This window comes from Sciurus vulgaris, assembly GCF_902686455.1.
Source record: "Sciurus vulgaris genome assembly, chromosome: X".
NCBI lineage: Eukaryota > Metazoa > Chordata > Mammalia > Rodentia > Sciuridae > Sciurus > Sciurus vulgaris.
Window position 1 is genome coordinate 44,289,102 of NC_136471.1, and position 23,650 is coordinate 44,312,751.

Genomic DNA, 23,650 nt, shown 5'->3' on the forward strand with positions numbered 1-23,650 from the left:
TAGACAGTTTGTCTACCAGTATTACTTTGTTAGGAAGTACTTTGAATTAGGCAAAGTCCCATCTTTCCCTACGTGTAAATCATTAATTTTTTGTTAACCAATCTTAACAAAAGAATTAAGAACAAGTTCCATTTGATCTCCTCAAAGGGCAAGAGTGGGCAGTTCAGCTAAAATAACTTCAATTTAGGGAAAAATGACTTTTGGAGACTATCTCGTGGCTCTATGTATTTTGATATACTTCTCTTTAAAGGCTGAGATAGGGCCAAAGTGGAGAGAAACCAGTTGGTCTGATACTTGCCCCTAGAACATCTATAGACAATCCTAGAAAACATTAATCAATTTAAAAGTGATTCCACACAGGAGTCCTATAAGTCAATCATCTAACCAGAAAAGTTCATCTGTAAACAAAAAGCAAATACACAGGTTGAACTCCATAAAAATATATTGTAACAAATGCTTGTGTTAATTAGTCTACATTATTCTTCATTTATAATAATTTTAGAATAAGTATCTCATACTGACTCATTTTAAAAAGTACTCATTCAATGGTCAAATTATGTAGTCTACAGAGAAACACTGTTATTGACAGTTCTCCTTTTGGTAAAGTTCTGGGGATTTTCAATATCTGTATCAACTAGATTTTAATTTTAAAAATATAAGAAAATTCTGACTAGACAGTGTATAAGAAAGAGATGAATTTAAAATTGTGTCAAAAGGAATAATTAGTAATGCCTAGGGAATGTTCAAATACAAGAACATTAGAAACCAAGATATGACTTATTTTAGTAATTTCTTATTCCCAGTAACTAGCAATGGGCTTGGTATATAGTAGGTATTAAAAATTATGTTTACTAGATAATAAACATTTCCAATAAAGCTGGAAATACATTACATATTTTTTCTGTAGGTACAAATGTTATCACAGCAGAGGCCCTATCGGAAACATGTAAGTTCATTAAAGTAAAAAATTGTTAAGTTTCTTTTTTTGTACCAGGGATTAAAACTGGGTATATTTAACCACTCAGCCACATTCCCAGGCCTTCTTTAACATTTTATCTTGAGACAGGGTCTTGCTAAGTTGCTTAGAGCCACACTGAGGCTGGCTTTGAACTTGTGATCCTCCTGCCTCAGCCTCCTGAGCTGCTGGGATTACAGACATGTGCCATCACTCCAGGTTGTGAGTTCTTAAAGAAAAAAAATCATTGAAAATGTTCTCCTCTTCCTTGCTTACCTGCAACTTACAGAGATGATATATACACAGATTATGTAACTATTTTGTAATAGCATATTAGCTAGTTTAGTGTTGGTTACACTCATATTCATACAAAAGAGTAAGAACTAAGACTTTTCTCTTAAAAATACTATACCTGATTCATTCTTGGTAAATCCTTAATGTTTTCTTCTTTTTTAAGAAGCTCATCTTGCCACTGACTTAGGTATGCTTGAATATCAATTTTTCCTTTGCCTGAATGAGGGGAGTAAAATCATATCATAATGCACAGGTCTCTAAAACTTCCAGATCTTAAAAATTATTATTAAAAGACATTTCACTAATATAAAATTCCACCTTTCTTAAATCAGGAAATGATCTGAATTTACCTTTGACCTCACCTCATTCCAAGTTTTCTGAGGAATCTCCATACTGCTTTCAAGAGTAGGATTATCTTTTACTTTTATAATTAAGAATAAATATTTCTAAAGTAATCAAAATAAATGATTATGGATCATTTACTGTTTCCTATAACTTCTGAGACTTAAAAAATAATAAATTGCTAAACTAATGCAAAGGAACTGAAAAAGTTATCAGGACAAATCTATTTCCCTCAAAAGAAATCCACTCTCCTCTTTGTAGTTATTACTATTTACAAAAGCAATAATTTAGCAAACAAAATAATATTCTTAGATCATAGTACCTTTTTCAGGGCTATCTTTTCCTGATTCTGCTTCCTTCTCATTTGTAGGCTTGGACACTAAAGGAAAAGAGGACAAATGCATATTGTAAAATATTTAACAAATATCTTTTACAAGTAAAATAGTATTTCATACAAAGACTTACAAACACATGTTATTTTCTTTGATACGGGAAGTCAATTTTAGCTGGCCTGACTTCCTGTCACTAGGAGACAAAATATTCAAGAACTTTCATAGGAAAAAGATCCCTAGAGAAATTTACATATTAAAAAAAAGGCCTAGAAGGGAGTATATCAAATACTGAGTATTTCTGGGTCATATTTTCTACTTTTTTCTAATTAGATTGTATTACTTTTATTATCAGAAAAATTCAAAAACACACACAAACTCTAAGTCAGAAGAATGATCTATAGGTACTGAGTGTGGCAATAACTCATTATAAAGTTTTGCACAAGTCACTTCTCCCTGGGCTATAAAATATATAAAATGAAGGAACTTGATTAGATGATCTGTAAGGTCTCTTTAATGTCCAAACACTTCAACATATAGTAAGCACAAATATACATTAATTGGAATTCATCCCTCTGTAAGACACTGATACTTAAGAAAATGAAACAAGGACAAATAGGTTCCCATCACTTCCAAATTATATCTAGGACATAAATTTATTCCTGTATCCTATACCTTCACTGACATTTTATAATAAGTATCCACTGTTTGAATAATGGCTATAAACTTTAATCATCAACAATTCTATTATTTTGATTGTACTATACAAGGCATAAAAATGGTCTGATACAGCCTGGAAATTTCTTTAACATAATTAGAAACAAAAAACATCTCAATTCTCCAAGAACAAGAAATTTCATATGTCAAAGCCTTTAAGGGCAGTTTGGTTAGTAAGTCAAATATTTATAGATTATGCTTAGTAAATAGCTAAATTTTTAAAAGAATATTTACCATGAAGCTGACTGAAATAAAGTAATTCTTCCATGGAAAGTTCATCACCTTTTGAAGAGTCCTTAGATTTCACTTCAGTATATGCTGAAAATATATAACCGAAATCACATTTACTAACAATAAAGGACAGAGATGAGGTCATAATGGTCAGGTAGATTTGGGAACAGGAAGTTAAACAATAGGTTGTATAAGAAAAATGTGAATAAAGAAATGTGGAAATGATTCTGCTCTGTTGTATAGCAAATAATGAGAAGTATTGACCATTTTGAGTTCTACTAGTTCTCCCCCTTCCTTTTTAATAGTTTTATGTGAGTCATTACAAGTTAAAACAAGAAAATCTAGAATTTAGAAATCTCTGAATATGTGACCTTAGCTGTTAAAAATTTCCTCAGTGATAAGGAAAACATAAAGTTGAGTGTTCTGCTTTACTTCCAACCTGTGCTTCAACAGGTACATAGTATTTTTCCTATTTTGATCCTTCTACTAGTGGAATATTTGATGGTAATATTAAACATTCCAATTGAAACATAACTTGACAATGTCAACTCCTTTTATAATCAAATTACTAGGTGGTTTGTATCTTGTCTTTAATACTGTGTTTGTGATTTGAGCATGTGAAGAGTTAAAGATGGCTTTTAGTTTGTTGCACTAGTAAATAATTTTTCATGACTCATCTGAAAAAACTTTTAAAGCTATCCCAGGTATGGCTTTAGACAAATTATGAGGTGCTCTTTTGTTTTGCTAAATTACTTTTTGCAATTTACCTTCAGTTTAAAGTCTAAGAATGTTTTGTCAAAGTAGGGATATCTGGGAAAGGTAGCTTCTTGAGGTCAGTGGGAAAAACTTACATAAACTGAACTTGTGCAAGAACTTTGAGGAACTATGGTAGGAAAAAACTCCTGAACTTTGGAGTCAGACAGACCTCACTCTGAATCAGGTATGCGAGCCTTAGCAAGTAATCTAAACATCTCCACCCTTGGTTTCCTTATGATGAAAATTGGAAGAATAATATCACTTTTTAGGGATATTGTGAGGTTTAAGCAAACAAATGCATGCAAAGTTAATGTCCTGACAGAGCAAGTGTTTGATAAACGGTGGCTACTATTTTACTTCCTTTTCCAAATATTTAATATCCCTGCTGCCTTATCTAATTGATCTTAATAATTTGTAGTATTATACAAGTTTGTCAGTTTGTTTAAAGCAAATCTCTATTCTAATGACAACAAAAATTCAACATTATACCAATATTTAAATGATACGTAATTCCTGTACATAAACTATCATTAAACTGATTGAATATTAATAGAAAGGAAACTTCTGGACACAGGAGACACACAATCTCTTCTAGAGATTTTTCTATATCTACCTACATTAGCAGAAGTAGTTGGTAATGAGACTCAAGAGCTACAATGAAATAATGACCCTGTATCATACTCAAAATTATGTTATTTGTAAAATGGAATGATATATGTAGTTATGCTATTAAAAATGACACAAACTCCTGCCGTATATTGTTAAAGACTATGAAATTCTTACCTGGAGGAATATGCAGCTTAAAAAGTAGTTTAAGCTTCTCAGTAAAACTTCCATTGTACATTATGTCTGTTTAAAAAAAAATCCAATTGGAAATAATCACAAAGAATGTTCAATCAATTACAGCAAAACAGATTAAGACAGACACTATCCAGGAATTAGGATTCAAAAACCTTCTGTTATTTCAATTAAGAATTAAACAACCACTCAGTCAGCCAGATCTTGTCCTTCAAGTGTATAAGCAAAATACTCTAGCAGGGGAATAAAATCCTCTACTGACTATCTCCTTTTCCTCAACCTAAGATTTCCTTATTTTTTTTTCTTTTGAAAAAGTCCTTATGCCGCATTTGAGGAAAGAACTGTTCTTCAACGGGTATTTTGTGATAAGAAAGCATTGCTGGGGAGTCCGGAAAAGCGAAGAGACACTATTTACAGGAACAATATATTAACTATCTATAAATATGACATATATGTTGGGTATTTCTCACTTTTCTAGACTATGTGGTTGAATTTTTACCGAAGCGGAAAGTGATTCTGTAGCATCTATGCACTTGAGTGTGGGAAAACTGGGACATTCTCTTCCTTCATCTTAAACATTAAAATACCCACATCTAACAGTTTCCTTTCTGAGATGGCTGGGGCAAAATGAGATCAATACACTTAGATTTCTTAACAAACTCAAAAAATGGCCCAGTATTTACTAAAGCTGGAGGTAATGTAACTTGGGGTTATATAATATAACTAAACTGTCATGTAGGCATTATTAAATATTTTTGGGTGCATTTACTTTGTGCTTTACAAAGTTATTGGACATCAACCTACCAATTACAGAGGAGAATTCTTTGAAGTTTATAAGGCAATCAGAGTTTTCATCCAACAATCGGAACGTCCACAAAGCTAGTGAATCTCTATTTGCAGAATGAGCCCAGGGACTCAACAAGTGGTACAACACTCTGAACTGCTGGCAGTCAATCTGATACTGTTCCAAATATGACAGGCTGGGGTCATGGTGCTTCAATCCTGGACAACTCAAACACCAGTAACAAGATAAAAACAGCTCCTTCTATTAAAAACAAATAAAAAAATTTATTGCAGATTTTTTTCTTTTAAAGATGTTTGCTTAAAAAGATAGAAATATTTGAGTAGTTCTGATAAAATTCTGCTAAAAGGGCACTATTTTTCACTTAATGAAAAAGCACAGTACCTTAAAGATGACATAAAGTTCATCCAATTCATGAAGTTTCAATTTTACTTCTTGTGATACAACACGCAACTGTAAAAAAGATTAAAAGCATTTTAGAATTTAGAATTTAACACTTCAGTATAGAAATTCTCTTTGAAGGGCTGGGGATATAGCTCAGTTGGTGCAAGCACAAGGCCCTGGGTTCAATCCCCGGTACCGCAAAAAAAAAAAAAAAAAGAAATTCTCTGAATCCACTTAAAAGTCTCTTTTCCTTTTCTAGAGAAATAAATGTAAATGCACTTATTTAACCCTTTTAAAAGAATAGTACATACACTACACTTCAATTCTACTCTGATACTACTATTTTGATAGTTATCTCTTTATACCCAGAAATTGCTGCCAAAGGATAGCCCCTTAATATCTATAAATACAAGCAACAGTATTGTAAGTCTCATTCCATATACTCCTTCCTTTTTATATAAGCAATATTTCAAATCATCAAGCAAGACTGTCATTTAACACTTCAAAGGCATCAGGAGATGTGCATTCCCTACTATGCCAAAAAGTATAATCCAAGAAATAATAAGCTTAGAAAATAAATAATTTTGTTCTGCTCCATAAATAATAAGCACTAATGGTACAAATATTATAGTATTTAAGTAATGTAAAAGCAAGGGAAAAGTAAAAGCTTTAATTAATATAATAGAACTTAATCTCTGGAAAGTATGAAAAAGAAATCACAAACATCAATGAGAAGAAAAGGATATAATCAAGCATGGAAATGGAGGTCATTAAGAGTACCCAGTACATAGAAGGTAGCTGTAAATATCTGCTGAATAAATTCCATAAGCTTTACACCAATACATTTAAAAATTCAGACAAAATAGAAATTCCCTAGGAAATTATAAATGATCAAAATAACTTAGAGGTGCAAGAAAATACAAACAGATAAAACTGAAAAGGTAATCAAAGATTTGGGTGCCTCACACCCAAAGGCAGCAGATTCAGATGCAAAAATTTTTAAATTTGTTTCAACATTTTGTTTCATCTGTTTTCATGAGATTCCCTTTTTCTCTCTACCTTCCACATATGAGAGAAAAATGACCTTCTGAGTCTGGCTTATTTTGCTTAGCATGATGTTCTCCAGTTCCATCCATTTACCTGCAAATGACATAACTTCCTTCTTTATGGCTGGGTAAAACTCATTTGTGTATGTATACCACATTTCCTTTATCCATTCATTTGTTGATGGATACTTAGGTTGGTTCCATAACTTGGCTATTGCGAATTGTGTTGCTATAAACATGGGTGTGCATGTATCTCTATAGTACACTAATTTTAATTCTCTTGTATAAATACCGACGAATGATACAGCTAGATCATATGGTGGTTCTATTCCTGATTTTTTGAGGAACCTACATACTAATTTCCGTAGGGGCTATACTAATTTACATTCCCACCAACAGTGTGTAAGAGTTCCTTTACAAAACCCTGCATCCTCACCAGCATTTATTGTTATTTGTATTCTTGATGATTACCATTCTAACTGGAGTAAAATGAAATCTCAGTGTAGTTTGACCATGAGGGATAAAGATATTGAACTTTTTTTCATATAATTGTTGGCCGTTTCTATTTCTTTTGAGAAGCATCCATTAAGTTCATTTGTCCATTTATTTAACGTGTTGTTTATGGGTTTTCTGAGTTGTTTATATATTCTAGATATTATCCCTCCCTCAGATGCTTTTTTTTAATTTCTGGAAGGGCTAGTGATTTTTATTTAAATGTACAAGCCTGAGATAAGAAGCATAGGCAGTAACTTTTACTAGTCAATAAAAAGCAATACTACCATCCACTGGTAATTAATATACTAAACAGTGTTGGAAAGCATTTTACTGAAAGCAATTTTTTTTTTTTGCAGTGCTGGGGATTGAACCCAGGGTCTTGGGCTTGCAAGGCAGGCACTCTACCAACTGAGCTATCTCCCCAGCTCTGAAAGCAAAATATTTAGAGACAATAGACATTTGTACAAAATTATAAAATGCCTGTAATAAGAAAAAGTACTTTTCAAGGAAAGCACAAACTCATTTTAATTTATAGAGCTAGTTGAAGCTTTAAAAAATCTAAGTGGAAATTGAAATATGCAAAAATGTCTACACATTCTACAAAAGATGGTAATTCTTTCCTGAGTATAATAAGCTATGAAATGTCAGGTGACACAGGACGGTGAGAGCTTTGGAAATTCGTTTTCAAGGACATTTCCTTTCTACACATTGCTTCCCTCCTTCTTCATATTCTTGTTTGGAAATCAACATCTGCTGAAAGGTGCCCAAAGAAGCTAAAATGGAGCCACCAATCCATGAACCAAACCTCCATTTGACTGTTGTGCTATTTGCAATCAATTTCAACCACATACTTGGGGAAGTTTTCTGAGAAAGTCCTCTATTCAACCTATCAGTAAAACTCTGTGTAGGGAACATTCCTCAAGCTTATTTGACAGCAGTTGCTGATACAATGATTTAAATAAATCCAACAGTCTGGATGGGGAAACTGAGAAAGTGGTAAAGACTCAAAATGGACTGTAGGCCTGCCTTTGCAGTTACTGAGGCTGAGCTATGAGCTGAGGGAAAGCCTCACTCAACAGTCATCATGGCAAGCTATGATGTGAGTTTGCTGGTACTGCATCGTCTCATACTGTATGCTGGAGCCTTGCCCTCCCCCCCAGTCCTCTGTATCAGACTTGTTGCTGGACAGAGTCACTTAGGGGTGCTTGGTTTGTTTTTATTAGTAAGACCTATAGCTCACTGATAGGTTGATTCTACATGCTTTAAAATGTGTCTTAACCTGATTGGATAATGTGCCTATGTATGTCTTGTATGAACAAAAGTAAAATCACTTCTGTGCCTTCTGAGCCTGGTCTTTGATGTCTGTGTTCTTTGGATGACATGGTCGTCCTCACCTTCAGCATGACCCCCATTTGATGAAACATCAACTCTGTATTAATGTGTTTCCTCTTGCCACTATCACACTGCCATTGAGACCTGGTCTGATATCAATATCAAACATTCTAACACTTGTAGTAACAACATGACTGACTCCTAACGTTGTATTTCCTGAGAGCCCCTTTAGATTGGAGGGGTCAAATAAACCTTCAGGAATTTTCAGTCCTTCTGCACCAAAATCACAGTTGTAGCCATTGGGGAATTCATAATGAACAGTGGGCATCTGTGCATCTACTTGTTCATCTCGAGTTGAATCTGGCACTTGAAGTACTTACACTTGAAAATCCTGGATAACACAGTTACACATGTAATCATGCCAAGACCTTGTAACCTGTGGCAATTTCTCTTCTTTTCCAGTTTGCTGGAGATCCTTCACGGACAGCTTCTTTTGATGCTATCAGATGTGGAAGAATCAATTCTATGTTCGTTTCTTAGAAGAGTTCTCTGTATTGCACAGTAATAAAATCTCCAGCAAGAGGGTATTTCACAATGCCTTGCTGAAGCATATAGCCATCATGGACTGGAACTGCAGTGGGATGAGTGGCTCCACTGTCCAAAATCAGACCAGCATAATGACCATTAGCAAATGCTGTCAAACTGCAAGTTTTGCAAAAAAAGAATGCAGGGATGTTGTAATGTTCAACATTACTGTCAGTTTCTCTCTCTTTGCTCTAATATTCCATGGTGATTCTGACATAAGAACAGGATGCAGGCTGGCTTCTGATCTGGGATGCATTTTATAGGTATGATCCAAAATAGCCTGGAAACTATCCCAGTCTTTGACCATCCCATTTTTTAGTGGTGAAATGGCCTCCGTATTTTTTCTTGGAACATGCAGGGCATTTGTATCTATGTAGTAGGTGGGACCACCTTGTTTGCCTTTATCACCATCTACTTCCATCAATGTGCTTCCATCATCTCTTTCTACCACCAAACCAATAACTGTGGGGAAATTCATCTTGAGGCACTCCTCATTAGCATAATCAGCTTTCACAGTATAGGATCCAATGTCAAAAACAAGGGCTCCAATTTCATCTCCCACATACACATCACAGCTCATGGTTGCTATCAGTGCAACTTCTAGGCTAAAGGCTACCGGGCAAAGCAACTGTAGTGGCTGCAACTGCTGGTCCGGAGGAGCACTAAACCTCAACCCCCTTAACTTCCACCCCCCCACCTCAGGCAACAAAGTGACATCCACCTCAGATGGTTTTATAGGCTTGTTTTCTCAAACATTCAGATACAGGATAATCCCTATGTGATCTAAAATATTTCAGAGCATAGGAAAATATGATCTTATTACAAAATTCATTCTATGATGCAAGCGCAACTAATATGAAAACTAAAGTTAGCACACATACAAAAAGAAAAGTTTAAACCAATGTCTCTTTAACACATATGCAAAGAATCTAGGTAAATTACTTGGCAAACAAAATATTCAAAAATAATATATTATGACCAAAGAGCATTCATTTCAAGAATGCAATGGCAGTCTAACATTGACCAAGAATTTTTTAATAAAATTTACTACATTAATAAATTTAAAAAAAACTAATGTCAAGATATGAAAAAAGAAAAACATTTGATCAAAGTTAATACTTTGATCTTAATTTTTAAAAAAGTAACAAACCTGTTAACCTAGAAAGTGAATAAAACTTCCTTAATTTGATAAAGGTCATCTTTTTGAAGTCAACAGTGATAAAATATTGAAGACATTCCTATTAAATTCAGGAATAAGAAAAGGAAAACTACTTCTATAGCTATTATTCAATACATCACTGAAGAGCCTACTGCATGCAATAAAACACAACAAAGAAAAGAGGTATATAAGAAAATGTCAAAATCTAACACTGGAAATAATATGCTTGGCTATTCAGAAAATTTGAGAAAGCCAAATGAAAACTATTATAATTAATGAATCAGTAACTTGACCACTCAGAAAAGCAACATGTCCAAATCGATAGCTGTTACATATCCAGAAATACATAATTAGAAAATATAATGGAAGGGGCTGTGGACATTACTCAGCGGTAGTGGACTTGCCTAGCATGTGTGAGGCACTGGGTTTGATTCTCAGCATGGCATATAAATAAATAAATAAAAAGTCATTGACAACTAAAATTTTCTTTTAATTAAAAAAATAAGTGAATAGAAGAAAAATGTAATGGAAAAATAACTCAATCCTTTTAATGATAAAACCATAAAATACATAGGAGTATAATAAATCTAAAAATAAATGTATAATACCTACATAATGAAGACCATATGTGCTTATTAAAGGGCATTTTAAAAGACAGATAATTAAGATGAACATTAAAAAGGAATTTTAAAAGTTTATCTAGATTTCAGAGTGAACATAGGCCACAATAGTTAAAATACTGGTACCGCTCCAGTAACAACAACAATAAAAAGTCCAGAAATGTGTCCTTATATGTAAATAAGCATTTAGACTATGGAAAAGTAGAGTACAGTAAAAATGGACTATTTAATAAGTGGTTATAAGACAATGGGTGACTTCAGTTGAAAGAATAATATTAGAGCCCTATCTCATACTATAAACACAAAAATATACTCTAGGTATATTAAAGATCTAAATATTAAAAAAGCAATACCAGCAATATCAGCCATTTTTTTATAATTTGTATAATAATTTTAAATAGGGAAAGTCTTACTAAGTTTGACATGAAACCCAAGTACTATGTAAGAAAAAAGGGAAGGACTTGACTGCATAAAAAATTGTAACATATATACTCTGAAAGACACCATAAAGAAAATGAAAACAAACCAACAAGACTGGGAGTGCGAAATTAGGCCCTAAATATAACTGACAAAGAACACCAGTAATATTCAAAACCTCTTACAAATCAGTAAGAAAAAGATAAATAATCTCACAGGAAAATGGACAAAGGCTATGAACGGTCAATTAAGGAATGAAGAAGGCTAAGAAACATGTAATTGGCAAAATGAAAATTAAAGTAACATTTGATTTTTTTATCTATCTAATTGGCATGTACTAAAGATCTTAGGTGTTAGTGTGTAGAAGATGTGTTCTTATATTCTACTGGTGGGATTTGAATTTGGTGTCAATCTTTTGGCAGATAATTTGGCAAGACCTATCAAATTTTAGATTGTGGTACCCTTTTACCCAGCTTCCACTTCCAGGAATCTATATTACAGAAATTCTCTTATAAAGAAAAAAGGTGCACGCATGCGCGTGCAAGCACACACACACACACACACGCACACACAAATGATTATGTAATATATTATCTGTAAGAGCAAATAAAAAAATTGAGACATTAAATGCACACTGACAGTGAACAGTTACATAAGTTAAGGCATATATATATATATATATATATATATATATACATACACTATGGTATATTATTTGGTATATTAAGAAGAGAGTAAAATGTAAGATCTTTATATACTTAAATGTAATGACTACACACACACACATGTATTTTGGGGAGGGTAATGGGGATTGAACCCAGGGTGTTTAACCACTAAGCCACATCTCCAGCCCTATTTTCAGACAGGGTCTTTCTAAGTTGCTTAAAGCCTAAATAAAATTTTTGAGGCTGGCCTTGAACTTGCTATCTTTTTGCCTCAACCTCCTGAGTCACTGGGATTACAGACATGCACTACCCTGCCCAGCCCATGATATATTTTTGAATGAAAAAAGCTATACGACAAAGCAGTATGATCTCATTTAAAAAAACTATACACAGTTGGGCATGGTGGCACATGCCTATAATCCCAGCAGCTTGGGAGGCTCAGACAAGAGTATTGCAAATTCAAGACTAGTCTCAGCAACTTAGCAGGGCCCTAAGAAACTTAGACCCTGTCTCAAAAAAAAAAAAAAAAAAAAAAAAAAAACCAAGAAGGGCTGTGGGTGTAGTTCAGTGGTAAAGCGCCCCTGTGTTCAATCTCCAGTACCAAATAAAACAAAATAAAACAAAACAAACAAGAAACAAAATTAAAAAGTCATACGTCCCCTTCCCACCAACATACACATTTAGATGTCCACATATATAGAAAAAAAGATCTAGAAGGATATATAGTGAGGCATTTTAAGATGGTTATTCCTGGGGTGGGAATTTTTACTCTTTACATTTTTGTAATGTTTGAATTATTTACAATAAACATTATAATTTTAGTAAATTTTAGAAAATATGTAACAGAAATAAGGGGACTCTGCTAACTATGTTAGAGTAACATCACTGATTTATTTAACTGAAATCTAAATCTGAAACTTTCAGGATTGTTAATCTTCCTAGACTTGCTCCTCTGAGGACTTGGTCTTAACCAAGTAAGTGTACAAAACACACACGATAAAGTATCAAATAGTACAGAATATAAACAGCAAAATGTAATTCTCCCCTTTCTGAAGTAATCTCTTCATCTCACTGGACGTGTGGAAACCAGTATTAACAGCTTACAGAGTCATCTAAATATTAAAAAGGTGAATACTTAAAAATGTTTTGTATCCTACTCAATTTACCTTAGGTATTCAAGGAAAATAATATTAGACAACTGACTATTATACAGATCAGCTGTTGTTCCTGATGCAGCACAACACAAGTATTTTATGCTTAAATGTGTTGGAGAAAGCAACATAATTGAGACATGAGAAAATAAATTATTTTTTCTTATATTTTTTTCAGTAAGCTAAATCTTGGCAAGAATCTAGCTCAAAAGTTTGTCTTTTTGTTTAGTTTGTATGCAATTATAACATTTAGAGGATGTTGGAGGAAAAAGTTACTCTAACTGGTTTTCCTAACAATGGTTAGATACTCACCACATTCTGCTTTGTTGTTTCCTCAAGGGTCTGAATCACATATAACCTATTGCGACAGCGCATGCTATGTATATCTTCATAGCGAATACTACCATATTTCTGCAAGAAATGATTTCAGTGTATATTCATTCATAATAAATGTCCACTTTTCATCTTATAATTAATTTTTAATCAGACTCAATTCTCAGAGGCCTTGGTTCTTTTCCTAACTATTTTCCTGATTTGTTCAGTGATTTTGCAAATTTTCACCTCCCACATTTCAGTTTTATATATACTCACTGGAGAGAATCCCATCTACTCTGTGTCTAGATTAAGTTTAAGAACATTGGTAAAATTCTTAGTCTCTAAGACAGAATAATTTTCACATTTTTTTACAGTGATACATATTTAAAAGTGGTCACCATTTGTAAAAGCAAATGAATTGAGTTTCATTTAATGAAAAGCACATTGAGAAAGAAGAGGTCATGCAACCTAGGACCAGTTCACAGAATCCAAAAGTGAAACAAGTTTTTAAATTGTATCTTTACTTGCATTTACTTGCATATTTTATTCTTAATATACCACTACAGAGATAACTACGGTATCATTTAAGATATTCTATGGAATCATATTCATGATATAAAAACTTACCTCATTGGACTCTCTTATCAAATCTGTAATATCCACTCTAATATGACTGCTTTTTTCATCACTCACATTTGAACCCTGCTGAACACTTGAAGGCAAAGGGCTATCCTTATTAGTGACATTGTCAAAGAACCTATTCAAAAGTGATAGTAATATAAGAGTTAGTGGAACTAAAATAATTAAAGCTGAGAAAATTACAACTAATATTTCCCTAGTCAGTCAGAGGATAATTTCAAACAAGAATACAATAGGCAGCTTCTGAAGAGGTAGAATTTGAAAATGATTGGGAAATAGGAAGACATGGGTGGGAAAATAGGATAGAGACAATATCATTTTGAGTTGTGGAAGAGAACATGAAGGAAGCAAACAGGCTCAGTGTATACTCAGCAAATACTACACGGTCCAGCAGGAATGGAAATGGTATGTAAAGACGTGTAAGAGGTAGTAAGCAAAAGGTATATTGAGGCCTTATCACAGAGTTCTGAAGGCAAGAGGCATTTATATATTATTCTTTATAGAATGGTATTTGATGAAGCATTACAATAGTTGCTGATTCAAATATTAATTTAATGTATACAAATGTGTACACACATAAAACACACACACACACACACACACACACACACACACACACCCCCTCCAATACAAAATAACATCCAAACAAAAGCCACCAGGAAAATAAAGTTCAATCTACCTGATGGAAACCACACAGAAACCAGGATAATTTCCTCCACTGGATATTTAGCATTATCAACCAGCCCTTTCCCAGTCAAATTAGTTTTACATAGAAACACTTTTTAGCTCAAACTGAGACTATGAAAGTCCTAGCACACTGAATCAACAATATTAGTGTAAACAACCTAATGGTTCATTTCATTCCCAAGTGATTTTCTTTTGTTACATTCTATTGGAAGACAATGGACTAGACTTTTCGCCTGGCTTTTTTCATTCAACAAGCTCTGTGACTTTGGTGAAACTGTTTTAAGTTTCTAAAGCTCAGTTTCTTCACTGGTGAATTAAGGGGATTGAAAAACGCAGTCTCTTAGATTCCCTTCAGATTTAAATGTTATAGTTTCTATATTACCTGTTTAAAGCCGTCACAGCTTCAGCATCATCTTTACATGCCAGCAGCTTGTCTAAATTATAGTCAAGTATTGCCAAACCCAATTGTAAAATGGCCTTTATTCCATCATAGAAGAAACAGTCCACCACATTCACTGCACTTTCAATAGGCAGCACACTAATAAAAAGTGTGAGGAACCATGAGAGCGAAACTGAGGAAAAGAATGTCATATCAGTCATGTGTTCTGTGAGTTGAGGAAGGTGATCCCTGATAAGTTCTTCAAAGACTGCCTGATCCACCAAGGCACCTGGAGAATTCAAATTAAGTTTAAAATTGAGCATCTTCAAAAGGATTTGTTTCTGATACCTCCCCACTTCTATTAGCTTGCTGATATATGTCGTCTCTTCCTTAAATTATGAACTCTTTTGGTGCTTTTTCTGTATTTAATATATTTCTGCATCTTCTAGTAGAGAGCCGTGCATCAAAAAGCACTTGAGAAATGCAATCTGAATTCATTTAAGGAGTTATTTGAGTCCTTATTATAGCATAGACCTGTACTAGGTATTACAAGTAACAAAATGGCCTCAACTTTAAGGAGTTTAATAACTAGTAGAACACAAGATAAATAAACAAATAACTCTAACAAAGGCAATACAATCAGTGACCTAGCTATAATACCAAAAGTTTTAAGATAGGGGATATCTATAAATACCTGATGTTTTAAGAAAATATTATACAGTTATCAAAGCAAGATCTTGATCTTTCATTCAAACCTTGTAAATGACTAAATAATTAATATAAATATGGCAATTTTAAGCTGATAAAAATTCCCCTCCCATCAAGAAACTATTAAAAATCCTCAGCATCTCTGGATATTTCAGAATATCATTATTTTATCAGTATAGCGATTATAAGTTTCAAGTATTCATTTTATTAAAAAACAGAGTAGATACAATCTTTCCAATTATAGATTATGTATAAATACCACACAGTAACTGATTGTGCCACCAGAGCTCCCAACTAGACAAAACAGTTCTTCTCTTCAGCATGTCAGTGAATGTGACATTTTGACATTGCTTGCATTTTGTATATTTTGCAATATAGTTAATCAATTCTTTTATTTCATTGGCAATTGAATAGGTAAGAGACACTGAGAGTGATCAGAAAAGAAATATGTGTCTTTTATGGATTGAATAGTTTCCCCAAATTTAATGTGTTTAGGCTGGGATTGTAGTTCCATGGTAGAGTGCTTGCCTAGCACATGTGAGGGACTAGGTTTGATCCTCAGCACCACATAAAAATGAACAAACAAAATAAAGGTATTGTGTACATCTACAACTAAATTTATTTCAAATTTAATGTGTTGAAAACTTAATCACGAACTTCTTATATAAGTGCTATATGGAGGTGGGATCTTTGGTGAGTGATTGGTTCATGAGGGCTCTGCCCTAATGAATGCACGAATCCACTTGTGAATTAGTAAATTAATAGTTTATCAAGGGAGTGGCTTTGTTATAAAAGCAAGTTGTCTGTGGCGTGCTTGCTCTGTCTGGCCATGTGATGCATTCCACCACATTATGATGGAGCAAGAAGGCCCTTACCAGATGTTGAGCTGATGCTGCCATTTATATTCTTGGAATTCCCATCCTCTAGAACCATGAGTTAAATAAACCTCTATCACTTATAAATTACCCAGTCTGGGACATTTGGTTATGCCAAGAGAAAACAAACTAAGATAGTATCTGTGTGTATTTACCAATGATTCGACGATTAAAATAATCAGGCAACATTCGTTCACATACAGCAACCAGAAGCCAAAAAGCTTCTTCTTCTTTTGCATACAGAAGCAACACTGAGGTTAAAATGTTCATTGCCTAAGGTTAATAGAAAAAATACAAAAAAGTAAATATTACTCAAGTAACAATTGCATTTCTTCTTCAAACTTAGTTGTATTCAATAGATATGAGAACAAGTGAAAGTAATAATGAAAACATGAGAACTCTGAGCTAGTCCAAAACAAAACAAAATAAAGTAGGCTAATTTGTTAATCAGCTATTTTATACATTAACATTCAAGGAATATTAAGCATAATACCATGGATGTAAAATGCAATAAGTAAAAATTTAGGGGCTGGGGTTATGGTTCAGTGGTAGAGTGCTTGCCTAGCATGTGTGAGGCACTGGGTTTGATCCTCAACACCATATAAAACAATAAATAAAAGAGTTATAAAAATATATTTTAAAAACTAAATTTAGATTAATTTCAATGGATAAAAATTATCAGAAATCTGAAAATAATATCCACATAATTTTCAAGGACATACTAAAATTAGGGAAAATAAACTTCATTTCTACTTCCAACTATCTACCAAAGAATATCCCTTAGATGTCAATCATCCTTCATTACATCCAAAACTAAACATCTTATTTCCCGTATCAAAGAGGAATCTCTTCTCAGTTATCCTAATCTTTATTATGGTACAAATCCTATGTTTCTTATGCTGCAATGGATATCTTTGTATATCAGTCTTCATTCAAGTGTTTTCCTATTTTCTCAGGATTGTTACCTAGAAATGAAATTGTTTGGTCAAAGGGTGTTATTTATTAAAGACTTGATATTATTGCCAAATTACATTCTAGAAAGACTGCCAATTTACGTTTCTAGTAAACAGTGTTTGAATGTTTATTTCACTGCATGTTTGCCAATATTGAGAATTGTAATAATTATAACTACCTTTATTAAGTTGATACTGTAGATGGCATCTCATTGTTCTTATTTCAATTTCTATGAGGCTGAACTTTCTTTTTCAGGTTTATTATCAATATGCATTTTCTCCTCTGTGACTAATCATTTCATGTCCATTGCTCACTTTTATATTTTAATACCTTTTTAATAGATCTGTATATTAAGTATGTCAATTCCTTGAAAATATTTGATCTCAAGCCATTTTACTCCTTCACTTTGTTGTTCAAGAAGTCATAAGGGAGGGAACAGAGTGAAAATGGTACCATAGGACTTCTGAAAATGTTTTCCTCTATAAAGGCAATAAGAACACCCACAGGTAACATCTATTGAAGAAAATGCCTGAATCTCAGTAAAACCAGTGAGTTCTGTGGCAATAATTCTAATAGATAACAGATACCAAAGGTGGGTACACTAGATTAGGAGGATAATTCTACACACTGGGTCTACTTTGCTGACCGCTCTCATATGCTTTCTTTTAAAAAACAATATACCTGAGACCATTCAGGGAAAACTTTTGTGACCTTTATACCAACCTAAGATTCTAGGACTCAGAAAGGATTTCTCAGGTTTGGGCTCTTTTCCAGTCCTTGGAGTCTTTCTTACAACTTCGAAAGGGAACTAGACTTCCTGGGGTCAATATCTACTTCTTATCAATTTCACAGGGGGAGGGTTTCCAAATTCATTTGGTTTCAAAACCTTTAAAAACCCTAGGTTCTCTAAAAACTACACTGTTCTCTGTGGCAAAGGTCCATTCAGCAGCCTGTACTGCATGCTCTTCTCTTTTACCTAACTTTTCCAAATAAACTCATGCCTGTGATTCTGTATGACCTACTTGAAATAGTTCCTGCAAGATCACAGAGAACTGGCAATCTTTAGAGCCCTACATGCAACCACTTTTCTGAACCTCAACTTGGTGGAGGCTCTGTGGGCAAGTGTGATGCTGCAACAGTTCTATTCTCACTTCCTCCCCTCAGCTTCAGGACAGACTTCAGAAATCACACCTACAGATGCGGGTATAGCTCAGTGATAGAGTGCTTTCCTAACATGCTTGGGGTCCAGCACTGCAAAAAACAAAAAACTCCAAAACAACAACAAAAAAAATCAACACCCAGCAATCAAGGTGAAAACCAGTACCCAGTTGCCACAAGCGGAAATAGGGTGTGATTTGAGCTACCCCAATTCCTGAGAATTTTCATTATTTAATATATCTGGTGGTTTCCAGGAAGACTCCATTTACAAGTCTGTCTTTATTTGACCTGACACAGGGCTCCTGTAGTACAAAAAGTTTTTTCCCCAAGGGTTTTTATTGAAAACCATCAGAGCTATTAACATGTGTCTGAGGGAATGGATAGCAGCTGGGTCAAACAATAGACTAACAGAGGGTTAAAAAAAGATCTGGGGACTTTGAAAATCTGACACATTTGTGGGAAAGTAGAAAGACATATACATGCATGGCTTTCTGCAGATGCATATTTGTAGCCATATGTAGCTTAGGAAAGAGCAGAAAAGCCTAAGCTCTTACCTCTGGTTAAACTTGAGGCTAAGTGTAAGCAAAAAGTGATATACATCAGAAAAATAGAGAAAAAATCATTAAACTAAAAGTTGGTTTATTGAAAAGATTTTTTAAAAAGAAAAAACAACTGAAATACCTTTAAGTAGCCTAATCAAAAACATTAAAAAACAAGTAGGGGGGGACTCAAATGATTACAACCAGGAAACAGAGAATACTATTATTAAACATACAGAAATATAAAGGAATATAAATAAGGGAATATGATGATCCATGTATGCTAACAAATTAGATAACCAAAATCAAGTGGATAAGTTTCTAAAAACGCAAACTACTGAGACCAGTTCAAGAAGAAAGAAATATCTGAATAGACCTATAATAAGTAAAGAGATTGAATTTGTAATGAAAACACTTCCCAGAAAGAAATGTTTAAAACACATGGCTTTACTGGCACATTCTACTCAACATTAAAGAAGAATTAACACCAGTCCTTCATAAACTCTTCAAAAAAATAAGGGGGGGGAAACACTACCCAATTCATTCTAAGAAGTATGGATACCAAAATTAAACAAAAACATCACAACTATATATCAATGTATTTTGTAAAACACAAATATAAAAATCCTTAACAAAATACTAGGAAACAAAATCAGATAACATGTAAACAAAAAGATTACACACCAATACCAAGTGAGATTTATCCTGGGACTGCAAGAGTGGTTCAACATATGAAAATAAATCAATGAAATATGCCATTTTAATAAAAGAGAAAAATCACATGATTATCTCAATGGGCATGGAAAAAAATCATCTGACAAAATCAAATACTCTTTCATGATAAAAACTTAACAAAATAGGATGATATAAGAATTTCCTCAACCTGGTAATCTACAAAAATTCAGCTGGGTGTGGTGGTGCACTCCTATAATCCCAGAGACTCCAGGCTAAGACAGGAGGATCGCAAGTTCAAGGCCAGCCTGGGCAATGTAGTGAGTGAAGCTCTAAGCAACTTAGTGAGAATCCCTCTCAAAACTAGAAAGAAAAAAGAAATGAAATGGATTAGATTGTACCTCAGTGGCAAAGTGCCCCTGGGTTCAAGACACAGTACCAAAAAAAAATCTATAAAACCTTCATAGCTAACATTATACTTTATGATGAGAGACAGATTATTTCCAAGATAAATAATAACCCAGGGATTCACATTCTTAACAGTTCTATCAATCCAGGTGTAGGAGTATGCACCTGTAGCTCCATCTACTTGGGATGCTGAGGTAGGAGGATCCTTAAGACCAGGAGTTTGAGACCAGCCTGCGCAACATAAGGAGACTCCATCTCAAAACAACAAAAATACATTTTACATTGTATTGAAGGTTTTAGCCAAGTCAGTTAGGCAAGAACAAAGCAAAAAGGCATTCAGATTGGGATGGAAGAACTAAAGTACTATTGTTCAGATTCCATGATTCTATATATAGAAATTCCTAAAGAATCCACAAAAAACAAGAGAACAACAAAAAAAGCATCCAATAAACATCTACTACAACTAATAAATAATCTCAGCAAGGTTATAGGATATAAGATCAATATGCACAAAATTCAACTTTATTTCTATATACTGGTAACAAATAACCCAAAAATGAAACCAAGAAAATAATTCCATTTAATATAATATCATAAAGATTAAAATATTTAAGAAATAAAATTAAAGGAATTATAAGGTTTACATATTGAAAACTATCAAATATTCTTGAAGTAAAGAAATTAAAAAGTTAAATAAATGGAAAGGAAAAACATCTTGTGTTTCTAGACTTAATATTGTTAATATCTAATACTTCCCAAGTTGATCTATAGGTTTAATGCAACAGCTATCTGGCTATTTTCCTTGAAAGAATTTATCAAGCAGATTTTAAAATTCATAGACATACAAGGAATCTAAGAGAGTAAAAATAATCCTGGAATAGAAGAACAAAATTAAAGGATTCACACTTCCTGATTTCAGAACTTACACAGACACAGTAATCAAGTCAGTATGATAATGGCTTAAGAACAGAAATACAAATAAACAGAATAGAATCGAGATTCCATCAAAAAGTTCAAACATCCATGGTCAACTGACTTTTAACAAGTGTGCCAAGGTACCACTTCAAAATCAAATGGATGGCAGCATTCAAAAGAAAGACACCATAAGTATAGTGAAGGATGTGGAGAAATTGGAACCCCTGTACATTCCTGGTAGGAATGTGAAATTGTGAAGTCTCTTTGGAAAATATTTTGGCAGTGCCCCAACAAGTTAAACATATTGTTACCATGTAACCTAACAATTTCACTTCAAGAAATACACCCCAAAGAATAAAAAATAATGTCCGCATAAAAACTTTTACATGAGGGGTTGCGGTTATGGCTCAGTGACAGAGTGCTTGCCTAGCACATGTGAGGTACTGGGTTCAATTCTCAGCACCACATATAAATAAATAAAATAACGGTCTATTGCCAAATTTAAAAAAATCTTTTGCATGAATATTAATAACTACACTATTTTTTATAGTCAAAATATGGAAATGACTCCAATGCTCATCACCTGTTCAGTAGATATACAAAATGTGGTATATCCATACAATGGATAGTTATTCGTCATAACAAGGAATGAAGTAGTGATACATGGTGCAACATAAACAAATCTTGAAAACTATATGCTAAATGAAAGAAGGCAGATATAAAAGATGACATATACTATCATTTCATATAGATAGACATCAATAATGAGCATATTCATGGAGATTGAAAGTAGATTAATGATTCCAAGGACTGGAGAAAGTGAGAAATGGAAAGTAACTAGTAATGAATACAGGGTTACTTTTTGGAGTATGAAACTGTTTTTGGTGATAGTTGTATGACTTTGTGAATATACTATAAAACATGAAAAGGTGAAGTTTGTGATACGTGGTATATCTCAATAGAGATAGAGATAGATATGCAAGCCAGTTAGGCATTAACATGTCTGTATGGCTTACATGGTTTTTTTACTAAAAGCAATTATGACCTGTTTACCATATTAAATTGAAAACTCTAGTCCCAGGTTGTAAAGATTCTCCATTTTGCACAATCACACAGGGCTGGGGACTCGAACCTGGGTCTCCAGCATGAGAGTCAGGCACTCCACGAGAGGAGCTATACGGCCAGCAAGATTCTCCATTTTGTCCCACACAAACTTATTTACTACTTGATTCCAACATGAACTTAGCTGGTCTCTTTGGTAGGCTCAGTTCTCACCTGAATGGTACTGCTCATATTTTAAATATTTGATTTAGAGACAGGTTCACTAAGTTGTTTAGGGCCTCGCTAAATTGCTGAGGCTGGCTTTGAACTTGCAGACCTCCTGCCTCAGCTTCCCCAGCTGTTAAGATTACATGTGTGCACCACTGAACCTGATGAGTTTAAGCTTTTTGAGAAAAGATGTATTATGCATCTTTTGTACCTTTCAGAGATGTAACAATATGCTAAAAAGTACTTGTCACTTAGGCAGTTCATATACTTATATTGTTTTTCAAAACAATTATCTAGAGCTGGGCATATAGTTCAGTGGTACAGCACTTGCCTACCATGTGCAAGGCCAAGCGTTTGAGTCCCAGCACCACACACAAACACACACACACAAATTTCTATTAACAAGTTTCAGTGGATAGATGTTATTGATATATAATCATTATGGGTGCTCAACCTATTAGAAATGAATGTATGGCACACAGTACCTCCTATCCCCCATAATTCATAGTAGCTGGGCATATTTCTATTTGGCTCACACTACAAGTCATAGACTTCTTTTGACTTTTATTTATTTATTTTTTTTGTAGTATTGGGAATTGAATCCAGGGTTGCTTCATCACTGAGTTATATCTCCAGGCTTTCAATTTTTACTTTGACATATGGTCTCACTATGTTGCCCATCTGGCTTTGATCTTGCATTCCTCTTGCCTCAGTCCCCCAAGTCACTGGGATTACAGGCATGTGCCACCACACTTGGCTCACAGACTTCCTTTAAAGAGATGTCACTACGTGATAAAGATCTTCCAATAAAATGTGGGTAAAGTGGTGTGTGAACCTTCCAGGACTACTCTGTCAAATCTCTTACAATTGTTTCTCCATCCTCTCTAGCCCTCTCTGTCTGTGGTAATGGCAATGACAAGTACCTTGGAATCTTTGTTTTGAAGATGACAGAGTCTTCCCATTGCCTAAGTCCCTGAATAATCTCACAGAGAACTGTCTACTAATCTAAATACTCAGATTCTTCTACGTATTCCTTTAGGAAATAATCTTCTAT

At 33.9% G+C, this 23,650-nt stretch overlaps 1 protein-coding gene and 1 long non-coding RNA gene across 3 annotated transcripts in view; one reads left to right on the forward strand and one right to left on the reverse strand.

Annotated features, from left to right (window-relative positions):
* TBC1D8B (TBC1 domain family member 8B) overlaps nt 1-23,650 on the reverse strand; it is a 63,195-nt gene that overhangs the window by 2,714 nt on the left and 36,831 nt on the right. The window contains exons 11-20 of one of the 2 annotated variants that reach the window (XM_079124954.1): nt 16,837-16,954; nt 15,102-15,387; nt 14,021-14,150; nt 13,391-13,489; nt 5,609-5,677; nt 5,227-5,467; nt 4,408-4,473; nt 2,872-2,955; nt 1,914-1,970; nt 1,368-1,465 (exon numbers count right to left, since the gene is read on the reverse strand). In XM_079124954.1, coding sequence (XP_078981080.1) covers nt 1,368-1,465; nt 1,914-1,970; nt 2,872-2,955; nt 4,408-4,473; nt 5,227-5,467; nt 5,609-5,677; nt 13,391-13,489; nt 14,021-14,150; nt 15,102-15,387; nt 16,837-16,954 — 1,248 coding nt within the window. Of the gene's footprint in view, nt 1-1,367; nt 1,466-1,913; nt 1,971-2,871; nt 2,956-4,407; nt 4,474-5,226; nt 5,468-5,608; nt 5,678-8,154; nt 9,136-13,390; nt 13,490-14,020; nt 14,151-15,101; nt 15,388-16,836; nt 16,955-23,650 lie in introns of those variants that run through there. The other variant, XM_079124955.1, reaches the window with a different exon arrangement.
* On the forward strand, nt 9,121-10,137 carry LOC306651964. The gene is made up of 2 exons (XR_013761276.1): nt 9,121-9,795; nt 9,827-10,137. It is a non-coding gene; the product is annotated as an uncharacterized lncRNA (long non-coding RNA).